We start from the raw sequence: 21938 nt of genomic DNA on the forward strand, positions 1-21938 counted from the left end.
TTTCAAGTTGCCATTTTGATGTTTTAGTATGTTTTCACTTTCTTTATCTGAAGACACGCTTCTGGAACATTTAACATGTTAGTTTTAAAGCAATTTCTGCCTGTCACTGACTTTATGCAAAACGTCATAACTAAGTATTTGAAGCACTTTTATAATTTCTTTTTTGTGCCTAATGAAGAGATGATAGTTTGTAAAACCAAGAAACAACGGTTAACTGGCAATTTTTTTATTATGTAAGTAAGTCGAAACCTTCATTTGGGTAGGATATAGTTTTGGAAACAACTGTAAGTTCTTCTGATAGTGATAAAAAACCATGATTAGGCTTTGTATGTAAAGAAAATGTTCATTATTTGAAAGGATTAAAAAGAGCTGACTTTTGCTAGGTGTTTTAAAAATATATTTTGTGGTCTAGATGATCAGAATTAGCATTTTGTGAAAATTGGCTGTGCTTGTGTAGCCAAAAACTGTTCTGTTCCTTCCTAAGGAGCCGTGGACATGCATCACGGATACAGGAAATACTGAAAATGTGATTAGATGACGAAGCTAAAGTAGCTTATGATGCATATAAACTCCTGAGAGGAACTTAAAAGAGTTTTCGTACACTTAGGTAATCAGTCACTTTTGAAATCCAGAAAACATTTTTACTTCTTTTTGGTAATTTATAAATGGCATTTCTTATCTTTAGAGAAAGATGGTTTTAAAGGACTTGTAAATGTTTTGGGGATATTTCTCCACTTACCAAGTGTATGTCAGACAGTAACAGATTTTTGCATATGTATTTGATTTAAGGCAAGTAATTTTTCTTCTTTCTTAGCCTCTTCTCTTGATACAAATTCATTTTATAAACTACAGTGAACCTACCTGGCAGACTTGGTTTTTTTGTGTTGTTTTCTTTTTCTCCTTTTTGTTGTCTCCTACTTTCCTAATTTTTTGGACTGTGAAACCAATGACTTCCATATCACCAAACACTTTTATTTAAATACTGTAATACTCTAACAGTGCCCAAAGCCACAGTTTGGAACTTACTCTAAAAGAAACATTAAACTTACTAGAGCTTTATGCTGAGAAGTGGTAGAGCGTTGTGATGCAGCTGTGCAGTCTTATGGGGTTTTTTTTGTTTTGTTTTGTTTTGGGGGGGGTTTTTTTCGTTTTTTTAAATGGAAAACTTTGGAAGATTGACATGGGGGGGACCATGGGCTGTGGGGACACAGCTCAAGAAGTTGCCATAGAGGAAGAGGATGCAGGGGAAATGGACAGCCAGTGTTCAATGCATTCAGTTGCTTTCGCATCCAGTTTGTCAAAGGAATGAAATAAAACTCTTGACAGTTCTTCAGAGAAACACAAAACTTTCTTTTCTAAAAGGAAAACAAAACTTGCTTTATACTAATGTCATATCTTGAGTATTCACAATGCAGTTTTGTCACCTCTCTGCTTTGTTAGTATCTGGAAGTAGAAATAAGCTTTAGCAATATAATTCTAAATAATAATAAACCCCTGGTAGTTTAGAAAGCTTCTTGAACTGTTTTCTATATCTTCTCTGAATGTATCTATGTTGCATTCCCTTGCTCTTGAATCTTGGCAGTACTGCTATGTTGTTGTAGAGAATTAATAAAATGTGCAGGATTAAAAGCCTGGCTAATGAACAGTGGAATTCATTCTCAGTAAAATAATCTCCTTTCCTTAAAAAAAATAATCAACTGGAACCTTATCTGCGTATAGGATCTCACGCAATAAATAACTCCTGAAAAAAGATAAATATCTCTCTTAGTTCTTGCTTCAGCAGTACCTTGAGATGGTGGTGGGAAAAACCCTGTGTAAAGGGAAATAAATGTTCTAAATGGGATATGATTTTGCTTCTGCGGAAAGCTCCTATGTCATCATCTTTTGCTACCATCAAACAAGTGGATCAGAACCTTAAGTTGCTTATAAAAATAGTCTTGGCTGTTCTGTGAAGCATCATGGTTAAGGAGTACTTATAGAAGAGGCAACCATTTAAATCTGTCCAAAAGAGCGTGTGGGATGTCACATGGGTGATAACGTTACCTGTGAGAAGGTTCTCTGTACTGGAGATCATAGCATGCTTAGATTCAATTTTCTTGCAAGAACTGCAGAATTTTCCAGATCAGTTGGAAATACAGCATAGCTGCACTAGAGAAGCCTGTTAAAGCTGAAAGTGGCAACTAGGAGCAAAGTACTTTACCACCTGCTGAGAATTAAAAATGCCATGCTGGAGGTAGGACCAAAAGCATGCCAGCTATCAAGGGAGGTATGAAAGGAAGCTGGCATGGCTGAACATCAGGCAAAGGCAGCTATTAGAAAGCTGAAGTAGTATCCAAATGAGGAAAATTGTAAGTCTAGCAAGTAGAATATAAAAAAGAGAACAGAAGAATTTAAGGAATAAATTTTGAAAAGTCTTCAATAATAACTGTCTTTCAGCACATTAATAGCAGCAAACCTACCACAAGCCACAGAGCCATGAGATGGTCACTTTATAAAAGAGACTTTTCAGAAGAGGAGGCGACAGCAGAAAACCTTTGCTTTGCATCTATATTCACTGTGGAAAATCTTGGAAAGGTTGCCCTGCCCAGAACCCTTTATGGATAACTCATTAGAGGAACTCTCTCAAATCTATGTTTGTTAAGAGTTTAGAGAACAAATGGACAACATGAAACCAAGTTGCTAGAACCAGACAATGTTAATCCAATAACTCTAATAAAGCGAGGGGTGAAGTAATCTTACTAACCGGTACGTAATGACTTCTTCAGCTAGACACCTTTAGATTGTTGGATATAAATGCAGTGTGGGGCCAGTATTAAAAGGATGTTTACTCAGAATGTTGTCTGTACAGATTAGAAACTACAGTAATGTTCATGGGCATGTGATAATTACAACAGATTGTGGAAAGGTCAACAGAGCTTTGTGAAAATAAGTTGTGCCTTAAACTTTTTGCAGATTACTGAAGGAGTTAGCAAGAATATGTGTAAGGAAGTTCTGATTTGCTATGGTAGGTAGGATTTCCAGAAGTCATTCAGTAGCCACCTGCATGAGAGCTGTAAGTCTTCATATGGATAATTAGTTAATAATTAGAGGTTGATAGTTAAAGACAAGAAATGAAGTGAATAGGATGCTTTTCAGAGGTGAGTAGTAGCTGTTACAAAATTATTCAGGGTAGAAGTATTAAGACCCACCTTTGAATAATTGCAGTTAAGCTGAAGTGAGGCATGTGGAACCTGTAACTCCTTGCAGGAAGGGACACTAGTTTAAGATGACAATAGATAGTTCTGTGGGAACACCAATTTAGACTCAGAAAGATCAATTTTCTAAATTGTTAGGATAATAACAGAGAATAAAAGAAAATCGGCCATCATGTAGGTCCCTGGTGCATTTGCCTTTGACTGCTGTATTGGCATAGGCTTGAGAGCACCCTGGGAAGAACAGTGCTTACTTCTGTGTCTATAAGTGGCTGTTTGTCTTAGTGTAGGTTATAACACTTTTTATTTTATTTTATATTAATTTTTTTGTGAAGGTCTTCTGAATGATAGAGTGACTTCAATAAATATCTCTGGTTCCTGCTGTTCAAAGAAATGTGATGTATTTCATGTGATCTGATGTAATACTGGAAAGGGCTGTGCTTAGCATGAAATCTACCACTGCACCTGACACCAAAGGCTGTATCATTTCAAAGCCTCTGGAAAATGAAAACAGGAGCAATGATTATTAAACTGTAGAGTAAACTTGGCATTGTCAACTAGGGCACTTGAATCTCCATGATTCCCCTGAGTGCAAGGTCCCATGAGTGCTGGGGTTTATGCAAGGGGCAGGAGTTGGCCAGGTAGAGACTGGTGGGGAACGAAAATTTGACTTTGGAGTGGTTCAGACCAGTAATGGAGTTGCTTGAGCAGCCAGTATCCTTCTGCAGTTTGGTAGGCTGGAGTGGAGGACAGGATTCTGATGGCTAAGGAAAATATTTGAGGATGTGAATTTACACCAGTTCCAACAGACTGATGTTGTAGCTGTGGTGTAGCTACCTGGTTAACAATTGTGGTCCTTTTCTTCCCGTTCTTTCACCTTGTGTTGATACTCCAGCTTTTCTTTACTCCCAGAGTGTTTGGGAGCTGTACCAAAGACTGACCTTTTTGGAAATATAAAATAAAACAAACAAATCAAGTTACTTGGCTTCCTGAACAGGCTGTTTCTGGGATAAACAAGACGCCAACATAAGAGAGGGGAGCTCATAAAGGGGAAGAGAGGAGAAAAAAGATGATGCTTAGGACTGCTTTGACAGAAAACTGTTCTCTTTAAGCCACATTGCTGTTCCTTGAGCAATTTTACCCTGCACTCTTATAGACATGGGATACAAGGACCTGCTCTGCATAACAAAATATATTGAGACCAGTCTCAAGATGCATTTCTGGGTTTCTAAAAAAAAGTTTTAATTCATTCTCCTTCAGGTAAACCTGACACTGGCTGTAAATTTGAATACATAAAAGATTCAAGTTTTAAAAATTTCCAGTAATATAGAGTAGTTAATTTCTTTTTACAGAATAGCCTTTTTTTTAAGTTTATGATGTCCTAGTTAGTAAATTCTACTGTCTTCAAAATTTTGAAAACCAGTGAGATAATTGAATGTCTTACCCTTTCGTAATATGTTTGCAACTAATAAATAATAAAAGAACTCTGAACGTTATAACCTTGGCCAGCACTCAGATTTGTCTTTTCTTTACAGGATCTGGAGTTTCATGGAGTAATGAGATTCTACTTTCAAGACAAAGCAGCTGGAAATTTTGCAACAAAATGTATCCGTGTCTCTAGTACTGCGACAACGCAGGATGTGATAGAAACTCTGGCAGAGAAGTTTCGACCAGACATGCGAATGTTGTCGTCCCCTAAATACTCGCTCTACGAGGTGCATGTCAGCGGAGGTTAGTATTTATTCACGAAGTCTTCTCTGCATCCACTCCACCTTCCTATCCACTCCCAAACAAAATATTTTTAGGTTTTCTCCCAGCTTCTGAACCACATAAGACTTGGGTTTTTTTGTCCTAAGTACATCACTAGTATTTCTTACATGGGGAAGTGTTACTTCAAAATGTAAGACTGCGTATCAGGCCTGCAGTTTATGTGTTTTGATTATGCTCTACTTGACATCCTGTTAATTTGTCAATGTTTGTGAGAGAGTTGCTATTTTTAGACCTAGGAGGTAGAGACTAAATTTGTAACAGTAGAATAGAGTATTAAATTGGAGCACTTAAAGAGTACACTCTCAGTTCTTTGATGCTGTGGGCCTTTGGTAGGTAGCACGTTCCTTCACTGCTATACTGGAGGGAAGTTCAGCACAGTATTGTTTGAAGCCACTGTGTTTTTTGAACAGATCCTTGCATGTTACCTGTGAAGAACCTAGATCTCTAAATAGCCTTTCAATGCTGCTAGCATTTGTGTCTCCCCACCCTAGGAGAAGGCTTCAGGATGGAAGGTGGTAGCGTGTGTGGTGGTGGTGAAGAAAGGAATAGGAGAAAGTAGCTTTTTGTTATGCTTTTTATTTTTTTTGTACTTCAGGAGCTTGTACGAGTGGTTTAACTACCTTAAATTCTGCTTTTGAAAGACTGAAAATAATTGAATTTGAGATAGAGAATGGAAATTTATGGAGATCTGTGTCAGTTTTCATGATCTACAAATGATGACTTGATGTGAATTATATGGGATTGGGGAAAAGTGCATGTATTATTACTAATTTAAGCAGTGAATAATATTTGTTTTTTCTACTTTAGGTTTCTTTAAAAATCTCATAGCATTGTACTTGTAGTCAAAATGAAATGGTTTCCTTTGCAGAGCAAGTTCCTGAAGTTTAGAACGTGGCTCATAAGAGAGACACCTCAAGGCACCTCATTCAACAGGAGTGTTTCTCATTAAATAAAATGTAACTGCGAAGACATTATTGTCTTATATGTACTGCTCCAGCCTTTAGAAAGGAGATCAAATGGCAAAACTGGTTTATTTTTGTGCAGTATTTCCACAATAGTAGTTCTTGGGCCACACTCAGACTGATTAAATCTAAAATAAGGAAAATGAGTATTTTGAAGTCTCATGAAGTTCTGAAGTTTGAAACATTACAACTGTAGATGTAATTTCTCCTCCTGAGTGTTAATCTTGTGTTCCTGGACTTCAGTTCTAACAAAAGATGTTTACAAGACTACTTTATGTGGACCTTTAGCTTATGTAGATAGAAGGAATAAATTTAGGCTGGTTGCTGGAAAGGGGTCATATATTTCTACATCCCCAGGCTTTCTGTCCCTATACTTAACAGAGAAAGATCAACTTATGTGTACTGTTCAGAAAACATTTTGGTTTTTTAAGAGCATAACTTGTTTCTAAATACCTGTACTCTTGAGGTGCCAAGTAACTGTTACTGCTTTTCATTTTTTTGAAGAAGAAAGAAGATTAGATGTAGATGAGAAGCCTCTTGTTGTACAATTGAACTGGAACAAAGATGATCGAGAGGGAAGATTTGTTCTCAAGAATGAAAATGATACCCTTCCTCCAAAGGTGAGTCCTTACGAAGGAGTATGCTAGTGATAACAGCAGTTTTGAAAGGCCTGGTGGGACTTGCTTATATAGGAAAACGCAATTTCTACTTTTCTAACTCCAGAAAACAACTGATGATGTTGACCTTTGATATCTGGAGTAAATCTTTTTAAATGCTTAAAATGCATCTTGACAATGCTGCATTTTTGTCATCTTTCAGATGGCTTGTGATGCTTCGATCCATGGAGGTGTCTAGTACTGCAGCACATAATGCTCAGAGAACTTAGAATGTGCTTTGTTCTAATATGATGAATTAAAAATTTCCTTAAATAGTATATGATGTCAAACACGTAGGAGGTATTCCTGCCTCTTGCAGAGCCTTTAAAGGGGGATGCCAGAGAGAGTTAAATAACTAAAAATTGCTACCTCCCTAGGTAATATTCTGTTTCTTAAAAAAACTGATGGAACTCTGTTTCCTTTTGAGGAGTTTGTTTTTTGGTTTCTGTTTTTGTTTTTTTTTTCCCTACCAAATGAGGTACATGCAAACATCAGCATACAAAAGCTTTTTTTTGTATTAATCATTTGAACATTAAATTAGATCAGACTCTGGCTCCTGAAGTAATATAATTATATATATTAAATTTAATTTGGATGCTTATAGCTATGGAAGACACGCTGTTCAGTGTGGACCATATTCAGACTAGTTTTTCATCTTGGGCTGAGCACAAAATTTTTTTTGCTCTTGGAATTAGAGCTTGTTAATTTTAAAGGTGCTTTGGGTATAGGTACATGAGCTATTCTTAAACTTGCATTAAGCTTTTGACTACAGAAAGCATCCATGTTAGAGGTGAGAAGATTAATGATGTCTTGCACTACATCTACAGGACTTGCTATTCCTATTCATTGAGTTAAGTAATCTCCACTCTTCCTTCTCTGTGTTCTTCACTTCCTGATAGAAGCAAAAAAGGCTGCATCTTCTTTCCCTCGTCTTCTGTTATTTTCTGTAAAGAAGGCAAATGATCCTAGGATTACAGGTATCTTGTGGATGCAAGAGGCAGGAATTGGCAAAGAGAACACTGGAAGGACAACTCGGAAAAATACACCATAGGGGAAATGTCCTTTGTAATGTTTTTTTTCTTCTGCAGTTATTCTTATCTGATGCTCCAGCATAATTGTCTTGAAAACAGATTAAGAGCAGTGTTTTGTCAAGTATTTTCACTGAGAGGCAGAAATTTTATTTTGCAGCCTTCAGTTAATCTTTGAGGCCAAGTAGATAGGCATTATTCAGGTAAAATTCTGCTGTTTCGTCGCTTTCTTGAGTAAAAAATGTTTAATCAGTTCATACCTGCTTTGGAATACAAAATTATTTTGCCTTCTATATTATTCCGGAGAGTATTAGTCCAATCTCTTTGTAATGCAGTATTGTTGCCTGGAGTATTATTTTTGTGTTAGCGATACTATGTCTTAATTTGCTTTATCTGGAAAGTTAAAACCAATATGAACTTTTAATTGGACAAAAAATGATGGAAATTGTTTTAAACAAATTTATTTCAGAAGGCTCAGAGTAACGGTCCTGAAAAACAAGAAAAAGAGGGAGTAATTCAGAATTTCAAACGAACTCTCTCAAAAAAAGAAAAAAAAGAAAAAAAGAGGCGTGAAAAAGAGGCACTGCGACAGGCATCAGATAGAGATGACAGACTTCTTCATGGGGATGATATGTAAGTGTTTAAAATTTGATCAGTTCATATAACCTACATTTTACTTTAAAGGATTTCCCGTCTCTACCAAATAAGTTCTTATTTCTTTCAGAAGTAAGTAATTGATGTGGGTGCAATATCATTATAAAACAACATATGTGATGGCAATTTCTGTGGTTTGTATGTACATTTTGTTGCAAGGTTTGTTTATAAACCATGAAATAAACTTTTCCCACCTCTTTGTTCTTGTACAGAACTTGACACATACTTGATGACATGGACTTCCCTGGCTATGTTTATTTTTGAGCATGTGCTCTAGAGTGGGTTTGTTCCTCTCCATATGTTTAATTGTTCTGTCTTTTGCCAGTAAGATTACTATGTGTAGGTGTTTGCATTTGACTTGCCACCTGGCTATCAGTTTGTTTTTGTCCGAGACGTGTTTTGGTAGCCAGTCTTCTAGGATCTTCAACTCTTACTCCCAAGTTGCTTGTACCGTACTCATTGAGACAGGGCAGGACATACAGTAATCCTTGTAAGGAAACTGGAGGACAAGAGTTAGGCATGAATAACTGTGTGTAGAACTAGAAAACTGAGAAAGGTCTACATCAAATTACACTTTGTCTCTCTACCAGATTCTGTAGGTTTCATATATAATACACTATGAAAAAAGAAAAATCGTTAATGGTGGATTTTAGAAAGAAAATGAATGGTGAAAACTTACTAATTGATAACAAATCCTCAGAGATTAAATAAATTAGTTCACTGGTTGACATAGAGAATTTAGCTGCTCAGCTTGATTTTTTTTTTTATTTATTTTTCTTTTTTTTTTTTTTGAGTTCATGATCATTTTTCATATGTGTAGTTCTGCTCTGCATGGATATGTTTGCAATGTTGTTCAGATGTCAACATGCTCTTTCCCGTATTCTGTGCTGTTACGTAGCTTGATCCTAATTTTATTAAATTAAAATAGTATTGTATTTAAGTACATTAGCAAAAGAAAAAACTTGAGCTGCAAGCACGTGGTAACTGTGCTTCCACATGATTTGCAATATCGTAAATCAGAATAAAATTAGGGCTATAAGGTAAAGTTTCTTTAGTGCCCCTAAAAAACCCCCCAACCTAAGAGGTAGAAGGCTTTTTTTTTTCTCCTTTTAAAATTAGCAACCATCAGTACTTAAATTGGTGGTTGTCTGTTTCAGGTGAGTGTGAGTACATTAACCATGTTAATCCTAGCAAAAGTGAAGTTCATGTGGAAACCATCTTAGAATAACTTAATTGATCTCCTGTGTATATGGATTCTGCCTTTTTTCCTTTTTGAAGTGATGAGGATATATGTATTTTAAGTTATTAATGACAGGTTTTTTCTTTTTATTTAAACTAACTTGGCAGTGAGAATTCTCGCCTTGCAGCTGAGGTTTACAAAGATATGCCTGAGACCAGCTTCACTCGCACAATATCTAATCCCGAGGTGGTTATGAAGCGACGGCGACAGCAAAAACTAGAGAAGAGAATGCAGGAGTTTCGCAGTTCTGATGGCAGACCAGACTCAGGTACTTAGATTTCTTCTGGTTAAGTTGTAAACAGTAAACTTTACTGAGAGAGTATTTTTAAGGCCAACAACTCCTGAAAACTTGACTTCTGCTTTCTCCAATGTGTTTTGTACTTCATGGCTAATTTATCTGTGGTGTAACTGAATGCAGGATTTGTAGAGGTAAGATTCCACAGGAATGTGTTCTGTGATGAGTGCCAGTCAAAGCTTTCAGTAATGGGCAAATTGATGGGAGAGAATGTGTTTAGTGATCTTGCTGACAATGCTAAACTGGGAAAGAAGGAAAGACAGAATTAGACTTACTGAACTGACAAAGTGAGGAAGTCTTCTGAAATAAATGTCATTCATTTTACTGAGAATGAATGTAAAAATGCCGTCAGTAGCACAAACACGAGATGTCAAGGAGTGATTGTTCAGGTCTGCACAAAGGCTTCTGGTAGATCTTGTGAATAACAATGATCAAGTATTTCACATTTTTGAGGGTAGGGATAAAAACTACAGTGATTATATAAACATCAGTGTTAAATGAATGAATGAAGCAATGTTCGTATTGATAAAACATCAAATGATGCATTTGTCCACGGAAGAGTAGTGAAGAAGGAGTTAGAGCTGTAGAAAACATCACCTGTGAGGGAAATATTAAATGGGCTTTTAAACGAGAGGGGAGAATCGTGAAAGTCAGCATAAACTTGCTCTTAAGATGGGAAAGGTCAGTTCTTCATCCAGTCCTTGCCACTGTTTCATTTTAACTTCAGGTAATATTATGAATGGTGAAGCACTGGGGGAAAGACTTGCTTAGAGAAATTAGGAAAGCATCACTGGAGGTTTTTACCAGTGACAGAGACAAATTTATTTCAGGGATGTTATGCAACTTTTTTTTTAATTAGCGGATTGACTAAATGATTTCTAAAGGGCTTCGTTCTTATATTCTCTTAGCAATATAATAAATGGCTGCATCTCTGTCCCTTTGTTCACTGGTAACATTGTTAATTAAATTTTGTTTCCAAGGTGGGACACTGAGAATTTATGCAGACAGTTTAAAACCAAATATACCGTACAAGACAATCCTGCTGTCCACCACGGATACTGCAGACTTTGCAGTTATTGAAGCACTGGAAAAATACGGTCTGGAGAAGGAAAATCCCAAGGATTATTGTATTGCTCGAGTAAGTGAAGTTACTAGGTCACAATCTTGTCATGCTTCATATTTAATTTTGTTCTTTCCAGTAGCCTTAAAACTAAATTAAAAGACCCTGATAATTCTGCAAACCACTTTTATTTATTTTAAATTTTTTTAAAAATCTATCCGCCTCAGGAATTCTGAAGTGATTTGTCAGGTTTTTTGTTTTTAAAACCCAAATCTTCCAATCTTACTAAGTTACTACTTGTTACTTAGATGAACATTAAGAATGAAAGTGACATATTTCTGTATTTGGCTCTGAGGTTTTATACCACTAAGTGTGCTTATGGTTTGCAGATGTATAAACTAATAGTTAGTCCTGTGGATACTTAAATTTGTGCCATTTGTGCAAACACCTGTTCCCCTGAACTAAGAGTGTCTGCTCAGAGGCAACTGTGCTGAGTCCAAACTCTATTATAAAAGGCATATATATATTATATGCTGTTACCTTATGCCTTTGAGTGGTAGTTTATGCTCATTACGCATCAGAAAATATTAAACATTTAAGTGAAATTTACACTTCTTTTCAGAATTTAATTAGTTTAGGAGTTCTAAATGAATTGTATATAATTACTGTATCTTAGAGGCATGGCTTTATCGCAGAGTCCCATGGGCAGTACTGCTTAAAGGTTACAAACCTTTGTCCATATCATCTTCGGAAGGAGAATAGTGAGATTTGAAAACATTTGTTTGAGTCCAGTCTTTGATTACATTTCTGGCTATTATTTATCTAATAAACTTGGATTTATTACTCCTTAAAATGATGAATGAAAGAAAACAAATGTTTGTGTCTCATCATATTGTGCTGTCTTCCCCTGCCCCTTCTCCAGTGCTTAAAATGCCACTGGAAAACAGTAAGGAAGCTCATATTATTTGCTATTCCCTGAACTTGCGGTCTGCTCTAAAGGATGAGGAGATGTCTTTGGTCTTAAAGTGGCTTTCCAGTTTGTTTTTTTATGGTATCTTTGAGTAACTTTAGTGTCTGCTTTGGCTGTGCTTACAGCTTCTAGTGGTATTATTGGCTGGGAACAGACATGTTGCTCTAATGTTGTACTAATTAGTAATAAGGAAATTGTATGGTGGTAGTGCTTTTGTAGTTACCTAACAGAGAACTAAACTTAGTTTTTATTGTTTCAACAGTTTTGTCTTCGTTCTAGACATATTTTTAATGATGTTTATCCTTGTCTTCATTAGCTGTAATTGCGGTCCCAACTGTGGAAGTTAATTTTACTTAACTTCAGTAAAATTTTACATAGGTTTTTATTATAAAGGGGAATAATTTTGTAAGTAATAGAGTTGGATTTTTTATGACACAACATATTAAAAATTGATTCTCAGTTTTGGCAGTGAAGTATTTCCTATGTTTGGTTTTAATTATGACAGTTATCTTCATATTGTGGATTCTATAATTGAAATTCATTATTCTCAGTCATTGATCTTACTAAATAGGCTGCTGACTTGATACACTAATTTTTCTGCTGATTTGAAATAATTATGGGCTACAGCAGAGACATTGTGACTGGACTTAGAAGATAGTTTTGTGTCAGTCTGTTTAGTTCAGAGTTAGAGAGTAATATGATGTATTATGAAATATTAGGGAAATTATTGAACTGATGGCACACTTACCAGGGAAACTATTGCAAGTCACTGTTGTGGTGGTGGTGGTGCTCTCTCTTGCCTCCCCTTTTTCTCTGATCTTGTGTGGGGATGTTTAATGTAGATAATAGTCTGAGGAATGTTGCTTTGATCTTGGGAAAGATTAACGAAGTCTTTGCTGTGAAGCAAATTGATTTAAATTAGTTTTCTGGAAAGCACTTCTGTAAAATACTTTGTCTTTTCTGAGCAACTTATCTTCTTGATATAGTAAGTTTCTATGCTGACATAAGTTGTGTGCTTTTGTTTACATTTGAAATATGTGAGTGGTCTTCATTGGCTAATAGCAGATATTTTTTATATCTTTAAGTATAGAAGACCTTGCTGTTTTGCTGACCGTAAGTCATTGTACTTGGCCTTTCTCAGTGCCTCTGCTTGGGGTTTAAATATGATAATCCTTCCTTTTTAAATAAAGTTGAGTATTTTTAACCTAACTTTAACATCTACTTTTTGCCAAATATTTTAGGAAGTTACTGTCCTTGTTTGAAACATTAAAATATCCTAGCTTTAGCTTGATTCTGTCATCACTGTTTTCTCTTTTGGAAACTCACAAATACAGTGCTAAATAGGTGTCATGGCCATTGGTGCACCTTTACACTGGAGTCTCGTAGCTGTTCTTTACTCCTGGTGAGGCTTTCGTCTCTGTTCTTCTGACATTTCACAGTGTTCTGTGGAAGACAAACCTATCTTGCACGTATTCCTGTTCTTTGCTTGTTGTTGGGTTTAAAACAGTTTTAAACAGTACGGTAGAACTGTGTAACTGCAGTTTCTTATTGTTTGGGATTTTAAAATGTTTTGTTCTCTTTGGGTGGCAAGTGAAGTGTCTTCAAAGAAGACTTAAGCAGTTGACTTTTACTTAATCATTAAGATGGATTTTAAGCTCTATAACAAGAGCTTTATAAGACTGCATAAGTACCTATAATAAAATTCGCTCACTTCTGAAGTTTCAGTTGAAGGATGAACATTGTAATAATTTTTCTTAACACTTACTATTGACAATTTTTATTGTAAGTGACAGTTTCCCATTAGTTGCTTGCTTTCATACCCTGCGGTGTATTGTGCTGTACATGGTGTATTGGGCTGTATGTGCCCTTATGCCCACTTCTAAAGTGCTTTTTTATGTAATCAAGTAAACACAAGTTTTTTGCAATATACATTTTGTTTGTTTCAATTTGCACTGTTATTTCCTTGAATAATAAGGGTTTCACTGTGCATCTCTCAAGATACCAAATTATTTAGACAGTCTTCCAAGCTGCCTGTGCATATTCACTTAGGGCGTAAGACTTCAGGCCTGTGGCAAACCAGTTAACTCTTAAAAGTAGAATCTTGATTAGACTTCTGTTTTAGCATGCTCTTATTTTTTACTTGAGGACAAAGCATAAATAACTTTTTGTAATGTCAAGCAAAAACATGTAGTTCATGTTGATTAGTTTTGGGTTCGGTTTTTTTAAGAAATAGACATGAAGCATTAAATATTTTTTAGCAAGTTCCATTGGTTTTGGTAGTGGTTTTTAATTTTGTTTTTGTTTTTCATGGACATGTGTTGACCCTGTGTTCCCAAATTTTAAGGAAAATTGAAGTTTAATTCATTTGAATAAGCAGATATATTAAAACATATAGTAGATAGTGTTTTTGTTAGGGTTTTTTTTTACTTAAAAAACATTAAAATAACAAAACAGCTTATGAAAGACCTATTGTAGCATGGGTTGCTATGTGTGAAACTTTTGCTACTTGATCTGTAGCTATTATTTACCACAGAGGGCATAAGTATCTGAGTATTATCGTCTCTTGTTTATCCCAACAAATGTCTTGGAACTTAAGTCCTAAGTTGCCTTGGCCTTGATTTAAGTTTCTTAACTTGTATTTTCTGAATGCTTCACTGCATTTTAAATGAATAAATACAGATTGAAATAAATGTCTTTATGATAATTTGTGTATGTTTGTGAATGCAGTCATGAGGAAGCAGAGTATATTCTTCCTAATTATCTGTTAGAAATTTGTTTCAGATTGTAGGTTGTCATCTGACAACCTGCTTCCCAGACTTGTGATCTTACCCATCTCCATTTCCTCTGCTGTTGAAGAAGTTGGGGAAATGTCTGTGCCCAGTCTCAGCAGTCTTTATGGATTCAAATTCATGAAAGAATATTTAACTGCACCTTCGGTTTTTCAACATGAAAGCAAATCTTTACTCATGAGCCACAAATCCAGTTATAATATAAACTTGTTCCCATATTTTTCCATTATTCTGAAATGTAGCAATTTCACCTTCGTGGATGACACTGAGACAGCATTTGCCTAAAACAGAGATGTTTTCTAAAGTGGCTTCATAATGAATAGAAGCTTTCTGGCCTGCATATGCTCAAATGTGGTGTTTTGTGTCTTTCTTCAGGTTAAATCACACACTTACTTTAAGGGAGGTGTGTCTGAGTTATCGGCTCATGCTTTCTGAGAGATAGGGGGAAGACTAACTGGCTGGGAGGATGAGGGGATTAGTGCTTTTGTGACCCCTCTTCTCTAACTTGTCTAATTTACCATTGCTGATGTTAAGCCCAGCACCAAGTGCAGAAGCTCATCTAATTTTCAAGGCGGAATTAATAATCGGGGTCAAGTAGTAGCACCTATGTCTTTAAATCTCATCTGTCCTCTAACTTCACTGCATTCCGGTTTTCTTTGGTTTGCTCCCCAGTCCGGTGTTGGTCAGCTGCTGGGATGCACGCTGTAGCACGTAGTTCTGGTGTTGTAACTGGTTACCTTCCCTCTTGAGAGTTTAGGAATTTAAAAATTGTTGCTTGTTGAATAAGACTTGAAACACAGTGTTACTTCAGTTAGCTAATCCAAATTATCCCATGGTTATAATTGATTTTAAAATCTGAGATGTGAAGTAGAAAAGAGTGGTTTGACAAGATAAGATTTCAGTGTAGATGTGTTTCTGTTTCCCTTCCGTTTATACATTTTAATGTTTTCCTCATTTTATAGTATCTTGTCTATTTGAAAATCTAATTAAAGATAATTTAATTAGTCCTATGTTTAGCCAGGTTTTGCATAGAAGATGTTTTAGGGAAAGGGCAATGACTCTATTACATACTTCTGATTTTAAATGTACTTGTTTCCTGCTTGGAAGAAGATGAAAGGAGGTAGATCTGTGAGAACTTAGTTATCACTGAAATGGATGAGAAGAGGAGGCGACAAATAAGAGTGGAAAGCCTCTTGAGGGCTGCAGCATAGTAGGATGCTGTAGCCAACAGCTGCGTTACTTCAGAAGGTGTTACCTGGGTCATAGTTCAGAAAGGTGAATAGTTTGAGTATTTTGTTTAAAATAGAGATGTCTATGAATTTAAATAAAATTGTTAGGATCACAAATGAAGGTGTAAAGTGTATTTTATTTTTTTTACTCAGCTTTGAAAGTTCCATCTCTAACTTAGAAGATATTCACGCCCTGTAACACCGTCTGTCATTACTTTTTATGCTTGATTGCTATGGGGACCAGTAATGCAAATGTGTATGAAATCACAGGCTGTGTCTCCTTTAGAGTCAGAACTCATGAATCAAGATTCCCCCTTCCTCTGCCTTGTAAGGTTGTAGCTGTGAAAGGTATGAATGCTCTGTGGTTCTGTTCCCAAAGTATACTTAGTTTTGTTTCTTTCTTAAAGCTAGACAGCATGAAGCAATTGTATGAAATGTTCTAGTTGTGCCCTTAGTCTCTGTAGACCGGGTAAAGGTTGGGTAAAGGCAAGGATGCAGGAGGTTTCATGACATTCTCTTTGGCAGCTTGTCTTGCCATGTCTTAAGTTGCTTGCATGTCATCTTAGCAGAATGGCATTAGCAAAATGAAAGGCTTATTCCAGCGTGTGAGATAATAAAAGAAAATTTTATTTTTAAACTGTCATCTCCACAGATACTTTTTTTTTTTTTTCCTTTTCTTTATTTTTTTCTGGGTGTTGAGAAATTGGAGCAGTTTTGTTTACTGGAAGATGGTCTTGTCTACCTTAAGTGTAACTTGCTTTCCTTTGCTTTTTAAATATATCTGTTGTTCTGGGAAGTGTGATTTAACTGTAACAAGAGGCAAGAAAAAGAGAAAAAGTCTTGGAAAGCAAAATGCATTTCAAGTTACTGAATTCTTTTGATTTATCTCTTGTTATAAACAACAACAAAAAAATCAGAAGATACACCCCTGAATTCTCTGTTTGAAATGTCCACTGACAGCTCTGAAAACTGATAATGGTTCTTTCCTAGGTCATGCTGCCTCCTGGTGCTCAGCACTCTGATGATAAAGGTGCTAAAGAAACTATTCTTGATGATGATGAATGTCCACTGCAGATATTCAGAGAGTGGCCTAGTGATAAAGGTACGTGTAAAAAGCTTCAAGAGATTTTTGTGCCTTGGGTGTTGTAAGCCATAGTGTGGACCCCCATAAAGTAAGAAATTGAAGCATATGTATTGAAGTGTTTTGTTTTCAGGCACTTTTAATACTAGGTTATTTACTGTTTCACTGTTTATAGTAATACATCTTTAGACAGTAGAAGAGTTTTACATTTTATCCTGAAGTTTCTGAATTACCCATTGTGAAGAAGTATGCTATTATTTTTTTAAAATACTTTTAGCTTAAAAATAACTACATAAAGAAGTGTCAGGACCTTAGTAAGCTGAAAGTAAACCTATGGAACACTTACAAATTAATAGATATTGAATGCGTGCTTGTTCACTGATACTGTGACTCAACGGATGTATAATATTGTGTTTTAGGAATACTGGTCTTTCAGCTGAAAAGGCGACCTCCTGATTATGTCCCAAAGAAATCCAAGAAAATATCTGATGGAAAGCCTTTAAAGGGGAAGGAAAGAGTTGACGGGTCTGGCTATGGCTCTTGCCTTCCACCTGAGAAACTACCATACCTGGTAGAATTAAGCCCAGGTAAGAATTCTGGTTAGCTAATAATCTAAATTACATTATTACTTAGTTGTTTAGATTTTCCAAAAATAAGACTTTCGTTAGAACCATAGAAGGTCTGTTGACAGTGTAAGTGATGCTACATCAGTTGCTCGTCTCATGTCAGATTCCGAACTGGAGCTATCTAGAGGTAGAGCTGTATATTGCTATAAGGCTGAAATTTTAGTAGCAAATAATTGGAGTAAAAAAAGGGGAGAAGTGATTGAGTAACACTTTGTCTCTATTAGCATGGTTTCAAATATGAAGCTTGAAGTATTTAAAAAACAAAAAATAATTAAATCTTCAACTTCCTTTGGATTTTGGGGTTTAAAACTTGATAATAAGTAAAATAATTTAACATGTTGTCTTGTGATTTGGGGGTGAGGAACCAAAAAAGCACAGTTTAAATCTGGTTTGTTTTACATTCAGAAGTATACCATAGCATATCTAGTAAGATATATTTGACAGTGACATACATGAAAAATACATTTTTAGAAGGACATGAACGTGAATTTTTAAATCGAACTTATTTGCTAAACATGTTTCAGCCTGTATGGAACCGTCAGATCACTGGAAAAGCTGGGTTTTATTTTGACATCATTACAACTCTCTGGGCTGCATTGTGATTGACAATTAATTTTATGATCCAGAAGCAGCTAGGTGAGCTTGTTTGTTTATAGCAGAACAAATGATAAAGCATACACAACTTCTGCTCTTAATTGCTGTTGTCTTCATGCTTAGTGATTTGGATATGGACTTTCATTTTTGGTAATTTAGTTATTTGCAGCTCTTTTTTCCTGTTAAGTGTAACTTGGGTACACACAGATACTCAAACAAGTTATTTACAATTTGAAGCTTGAGTGTTTACCTTTTGGGAAGCCAGGTTGTAAATTGGTGCTGAAAACTTTGACCAGAACCCCAAACAAAAGGTTAAATTCATAGTCAAGTGGTGTGAGGCATCGGTTTGTTTTTTGGTTGTTTGGTTTGTTTGGTTTGTTTGTTTTGTTTTGTTTTAAAGCCAACTTAAATTAGCGGTACACAGAATATATTAAGTGTATTTTATAGTGTGCTACATGTTAATGTTTGGTTTGCATAGGAATGTTTGGGATTCTTTTAATAGTACTTTCAATTTTTTTTATTTTTTTTTTTCCTCTAAACTCTTACTCTTCGTGGAGCCTGGTTGCTTTAGTATTAAAACATTGTGCTTAGGCAGTGGAGCAAGACACCCATTAATTGAGAGAGGAAAAACAATCTGAAATGCCACAGGTGGCAACGTGGCGTACTAAGCCTTTGCGCATTGCCTGTGGGACTGACCTTTTGTTCATGTTTTTCTTCCAACAGCTTGTTGTTGCTTTTTTAAACAATACGGATTGTTTCGTGCAGTAGCTTTGCAGTACTGGTGGCTTTATAGTCTATGCGGTTTCTAAAGTTGAAAGAGTTTAATGTGCTTCATCCTTATAAATTGAATAAGTGTTGTCTGGCTACAGTTTCACCCTTTCCTGTCTTTTCTTTTCCTGCCCTCTTCCGCATGTTCTGCATGGTATCTGTCCTGCTGGTGCTGCCTTCACCTGGGTCCTCTGCATGTGTTTCTAACCCCAGGGAGAAGGAATCACTTTGCCTACTACAACTATCACGCTTACGAAGGTAACGCTATATTTAATACTGTTCTCTCATTAGTCACTAAAAACATCGCTGGCTGTAAATTTCTTGTTTCTTTTTGACAAATGAAAGGCTATCTTGCTTATCCTGGTTATTCCCAAGGGACTGCTTCTGTGAAGTAGTTACCTGTCTTGTCTGCTACCATTTAGTTATCCTATCTGTGAACAAACATCAAATAGATCATGAATGTGCTACCATCCACAGAGTTCAACCTGTCAGCTAAGGTTAATAATTAAATTTCATAGAGTGGTTTACAGTATTGTGGTAGAAAGAAAAACATTATTTGATCCATCTGCTTGCAGAGTTCTTAGTTTAAAAGTGAATTGGGTAAATGGCATGGAAATTAACTCTGCTTTTCAGTGTTGGACCACATTGATGCAGTGGATGAAATCTGTGATGATTTTTGTGCGAGATAGCATTTGGACCACTGGTAAAGTGACCACACTTTGTGCTCTATGGTGTTCCGTAACATCTTTTGGTGTTTCTGCTGCCTGGTTTGTGGTGTTGTCTAACATCAAGGAGATTTAGCCGCCGCAGTAGAAGCTTGTTCAGTTTTATCTGTAGGATTTGAAATTAATAACCTAACTTACAAATCAGTGTGGATCTTTGATTCCCTTTAGAGTGTAGAGTAATGTGCAGATATGTCCTGGTTTTGCAAAGCAGACAAGAATGCAAAGCCACTTTCTTCTTCATGGTAAAGTGTCTGCCAAAATACTTCTTCCTTTTCTTAATTTTTTTTAACATCTGTTTCCCCATTTTATTTTCTAGACTGCTATAAAAGTTGGCATTGCTCACCTTTCCATGGATGTGGAGTGCAATACTGGGGTTTAAAGAACTCTTTCCAAACTTATTCCTCCAGTGCTCAACTCTTTGATGAATTCAGACTTCCATATCATTATTCCACAGAGCAAAAAAGTTCTGTAGAGTGTGCTGATCTAATAAGCATAGATGCAGAAACACCTGACCATTGAGTAGAAAGCTTGAAATATGGTTGCATCTCACTGGAAAAAAAAACTTATAATTTCTTAAATCTTTATCTCAGAGTGTGAAAAAGAGATCTTAGTACTCTGAATTCCATTCTATCTTTTTGGAATTAGGCATTTCAAGATACTTGTATTTCTTACAGAAATAACTTTTGTGGAAGTGTACTTCTGTCAGAACATTGACTGTTTATATTCTTGCAGAAGAACCTGGTATACTTCAGTTTCATGCCCTGTGCAATTGCACTAATTCAGTAAGTTGGCTTCTGGAAGAATGGCCTGTTTTTCCACTTCTCCACAGCTTCTGATGTTGCTGGTTCTATGACTGTTTCGTAGACTGAAGATGAGATTCTTATACACAGTATGGTAGAGAATGCCCTTTGGTAGCTTGTGGCTGTTAATGTGGCAATCAGCATTGTGACTGTCTTCCAAGTCATGTAAATGAACCAATAAACTGAGATTAATCTGATGGTAGTAGAAATAGACTGAAATGAGATATGGCAGCACTTGGAATAGCTGGTACTGTCTAGATCATCTGTGAATATGCTGTTCAGGGATGTTATTGACTTCAGTGGTTCAATCATGCTATTTAAAGGCTGAGAAAAAAGACAAAAAAGCCATTTTTTAGGATGTGAGCCTCTGAGATTTATTCTGCAAACCTGAATTTTTTTTTTTTTTTTTTTTTTGTTAAAGGCAAAAACTTAAGGCTTTTTTCCCTGCCTTGTCACAACAAAGCAACCCTGAGCTGTATAATTGACAGCAGTGGGAAATGCTGAGAACGTGAAGGTATAACAAGTTGTAAAGAAGTATTACAGGGAGCTGGAGAAGCTTGAAAGCATTGACCAGGGCAGTTTCCCCGGCCAATCTTCTTTCTGAGAAGTACAGTATAGTATGTGGTAACACTTTTATACATTAGTTTGAAGGAGCTTTGTTGTCTGTCACATTCCTCACTGTATCTTTCCGTACCAAAAACGTTTACTGTTGGCTTTTTCTGGTGGAAGGTGCACGTCTTGTTTGAAATTTAATAGCAGAGGTTATCGACACGATATTTCAAATCTGCCAAACCAATCTTTTAAATTTCTTACCATCTAGCCTCTTAGCACTCAGGAACTTGTGCAACAGATCTGCTGCTTTTCAAATGTAGATTTAACTGATTTTTTAGTCAGTAGGCACAGTCCCTTATGTGGACGTTTTTGTTCATCTTTGCACTTACTTGTTTTCTACGATCTGATCTTCATCACTTGCTTTAGTCTGGTTTTAAGGCACGGCTATTTCCCAGCATTGTCTTAAGTAATGGATTAGTGAAATGAGTTCAAAATTATAATCTCCAAAGTGGTGTAGGGCTCACCTTTTAGTGGTGAACTAATGCATTAAAATATATATCTATGAAGGGAGGCCTGTCTTGTCTTTTTCTGTGGATGAAAATTGTACATTTGTATTATGACTCACTGAATTGGTATGCCTGCAGTGACTGTTCACTTCTGTTCACTACACAGTTTTTGTTTTTTTTTAATACACTGCTATTTGAAATGGGAATGTTGACTTGTAACTGCATAAACCAGTAATGAAATCTGTTTGTACTACATCCTTAGCATGGAAAGTGAGAGAAAGACACAGTTTTCACAGGTTTTACATGAGCAATTTCACTGTTGACTATAAGTATATAGTAATATGCTGTGCATCTCTTTACACTGTGTGCTTTATATAGTGATTTTTAATGTAGATTTACATGCTTTAGTGTTTTTCAAAAGCCTTTTTTTCTAAATCACTCT

At 36.0% G+C, this 21938-nt stretch overlaps 1 protein-coding gene across 3 annotated transcripts in view; it reads left to right on the top strand.

Moving 5' to 3' along the window:
* The first annotated feature begins 4729 nt into the window (after positions 1 to 4729).
* Positions 4730 to 21938, top strand: part of AFDN (afadin, adherens junction formation factor) — a 92282-nt gene continuing 75073 nt past the window's right edge. Inside the window, exons 1-8 of one of the 3 annotated variants that reach the window (XM_029085176.1) lie at positions 4730 to 4922; positions 6431 to 6543; positions 8077 to 8240; positions 9609 to 9769; positions 10777 to 10934; positions 16835 to 16946; positions 17345 to 17512; positions 19127 to 19171. In XM_029085176.1, the coding sequence (XP_028941009.1) occupies positions 4748 to 4922; positions 6431 to 6543; positions 8077 to 8240; positions 9609 to 9769; positions 10777 to 10934; positions 16835 to 16946; positions 17345 to 17512; positions 19127 to 19171 (1096 nt within the window). In that variant the 5' untranslated portion in view covers positions 4730 to 4747. Of the gene's footprint in view, positions 4923 to 6427; positions 6544 to 8076; positions 8241 to 9608; positions 9770 to 10776; positions 10935 to 16834; positions 16947 to 17344; positions 17513 to 19126; positions 19172 to 21938 lie in introns of all 3 variants that reach the window. The other 2 variants (XM_010168899.1, XM_010168900.1) reach the window with 2 other exon arrangements.

This window comes from Antrostomus carolinensis, unplaced genomic scaffold (assembly GCF_000700745.2).
Source record: "Antrostomus carolinensis isolate BGI_N321 unplaced genomic scaffold, ASM70074v2 scaffold11435, whole genome shotgun sequence".
NCBI classification, from domain to species: Eukaryota; Metazoa; Chordata; class Aves; order Caprimulgiformes; family Caprimulgidae; genus Antrostomus; species Antrostomus carolinensis.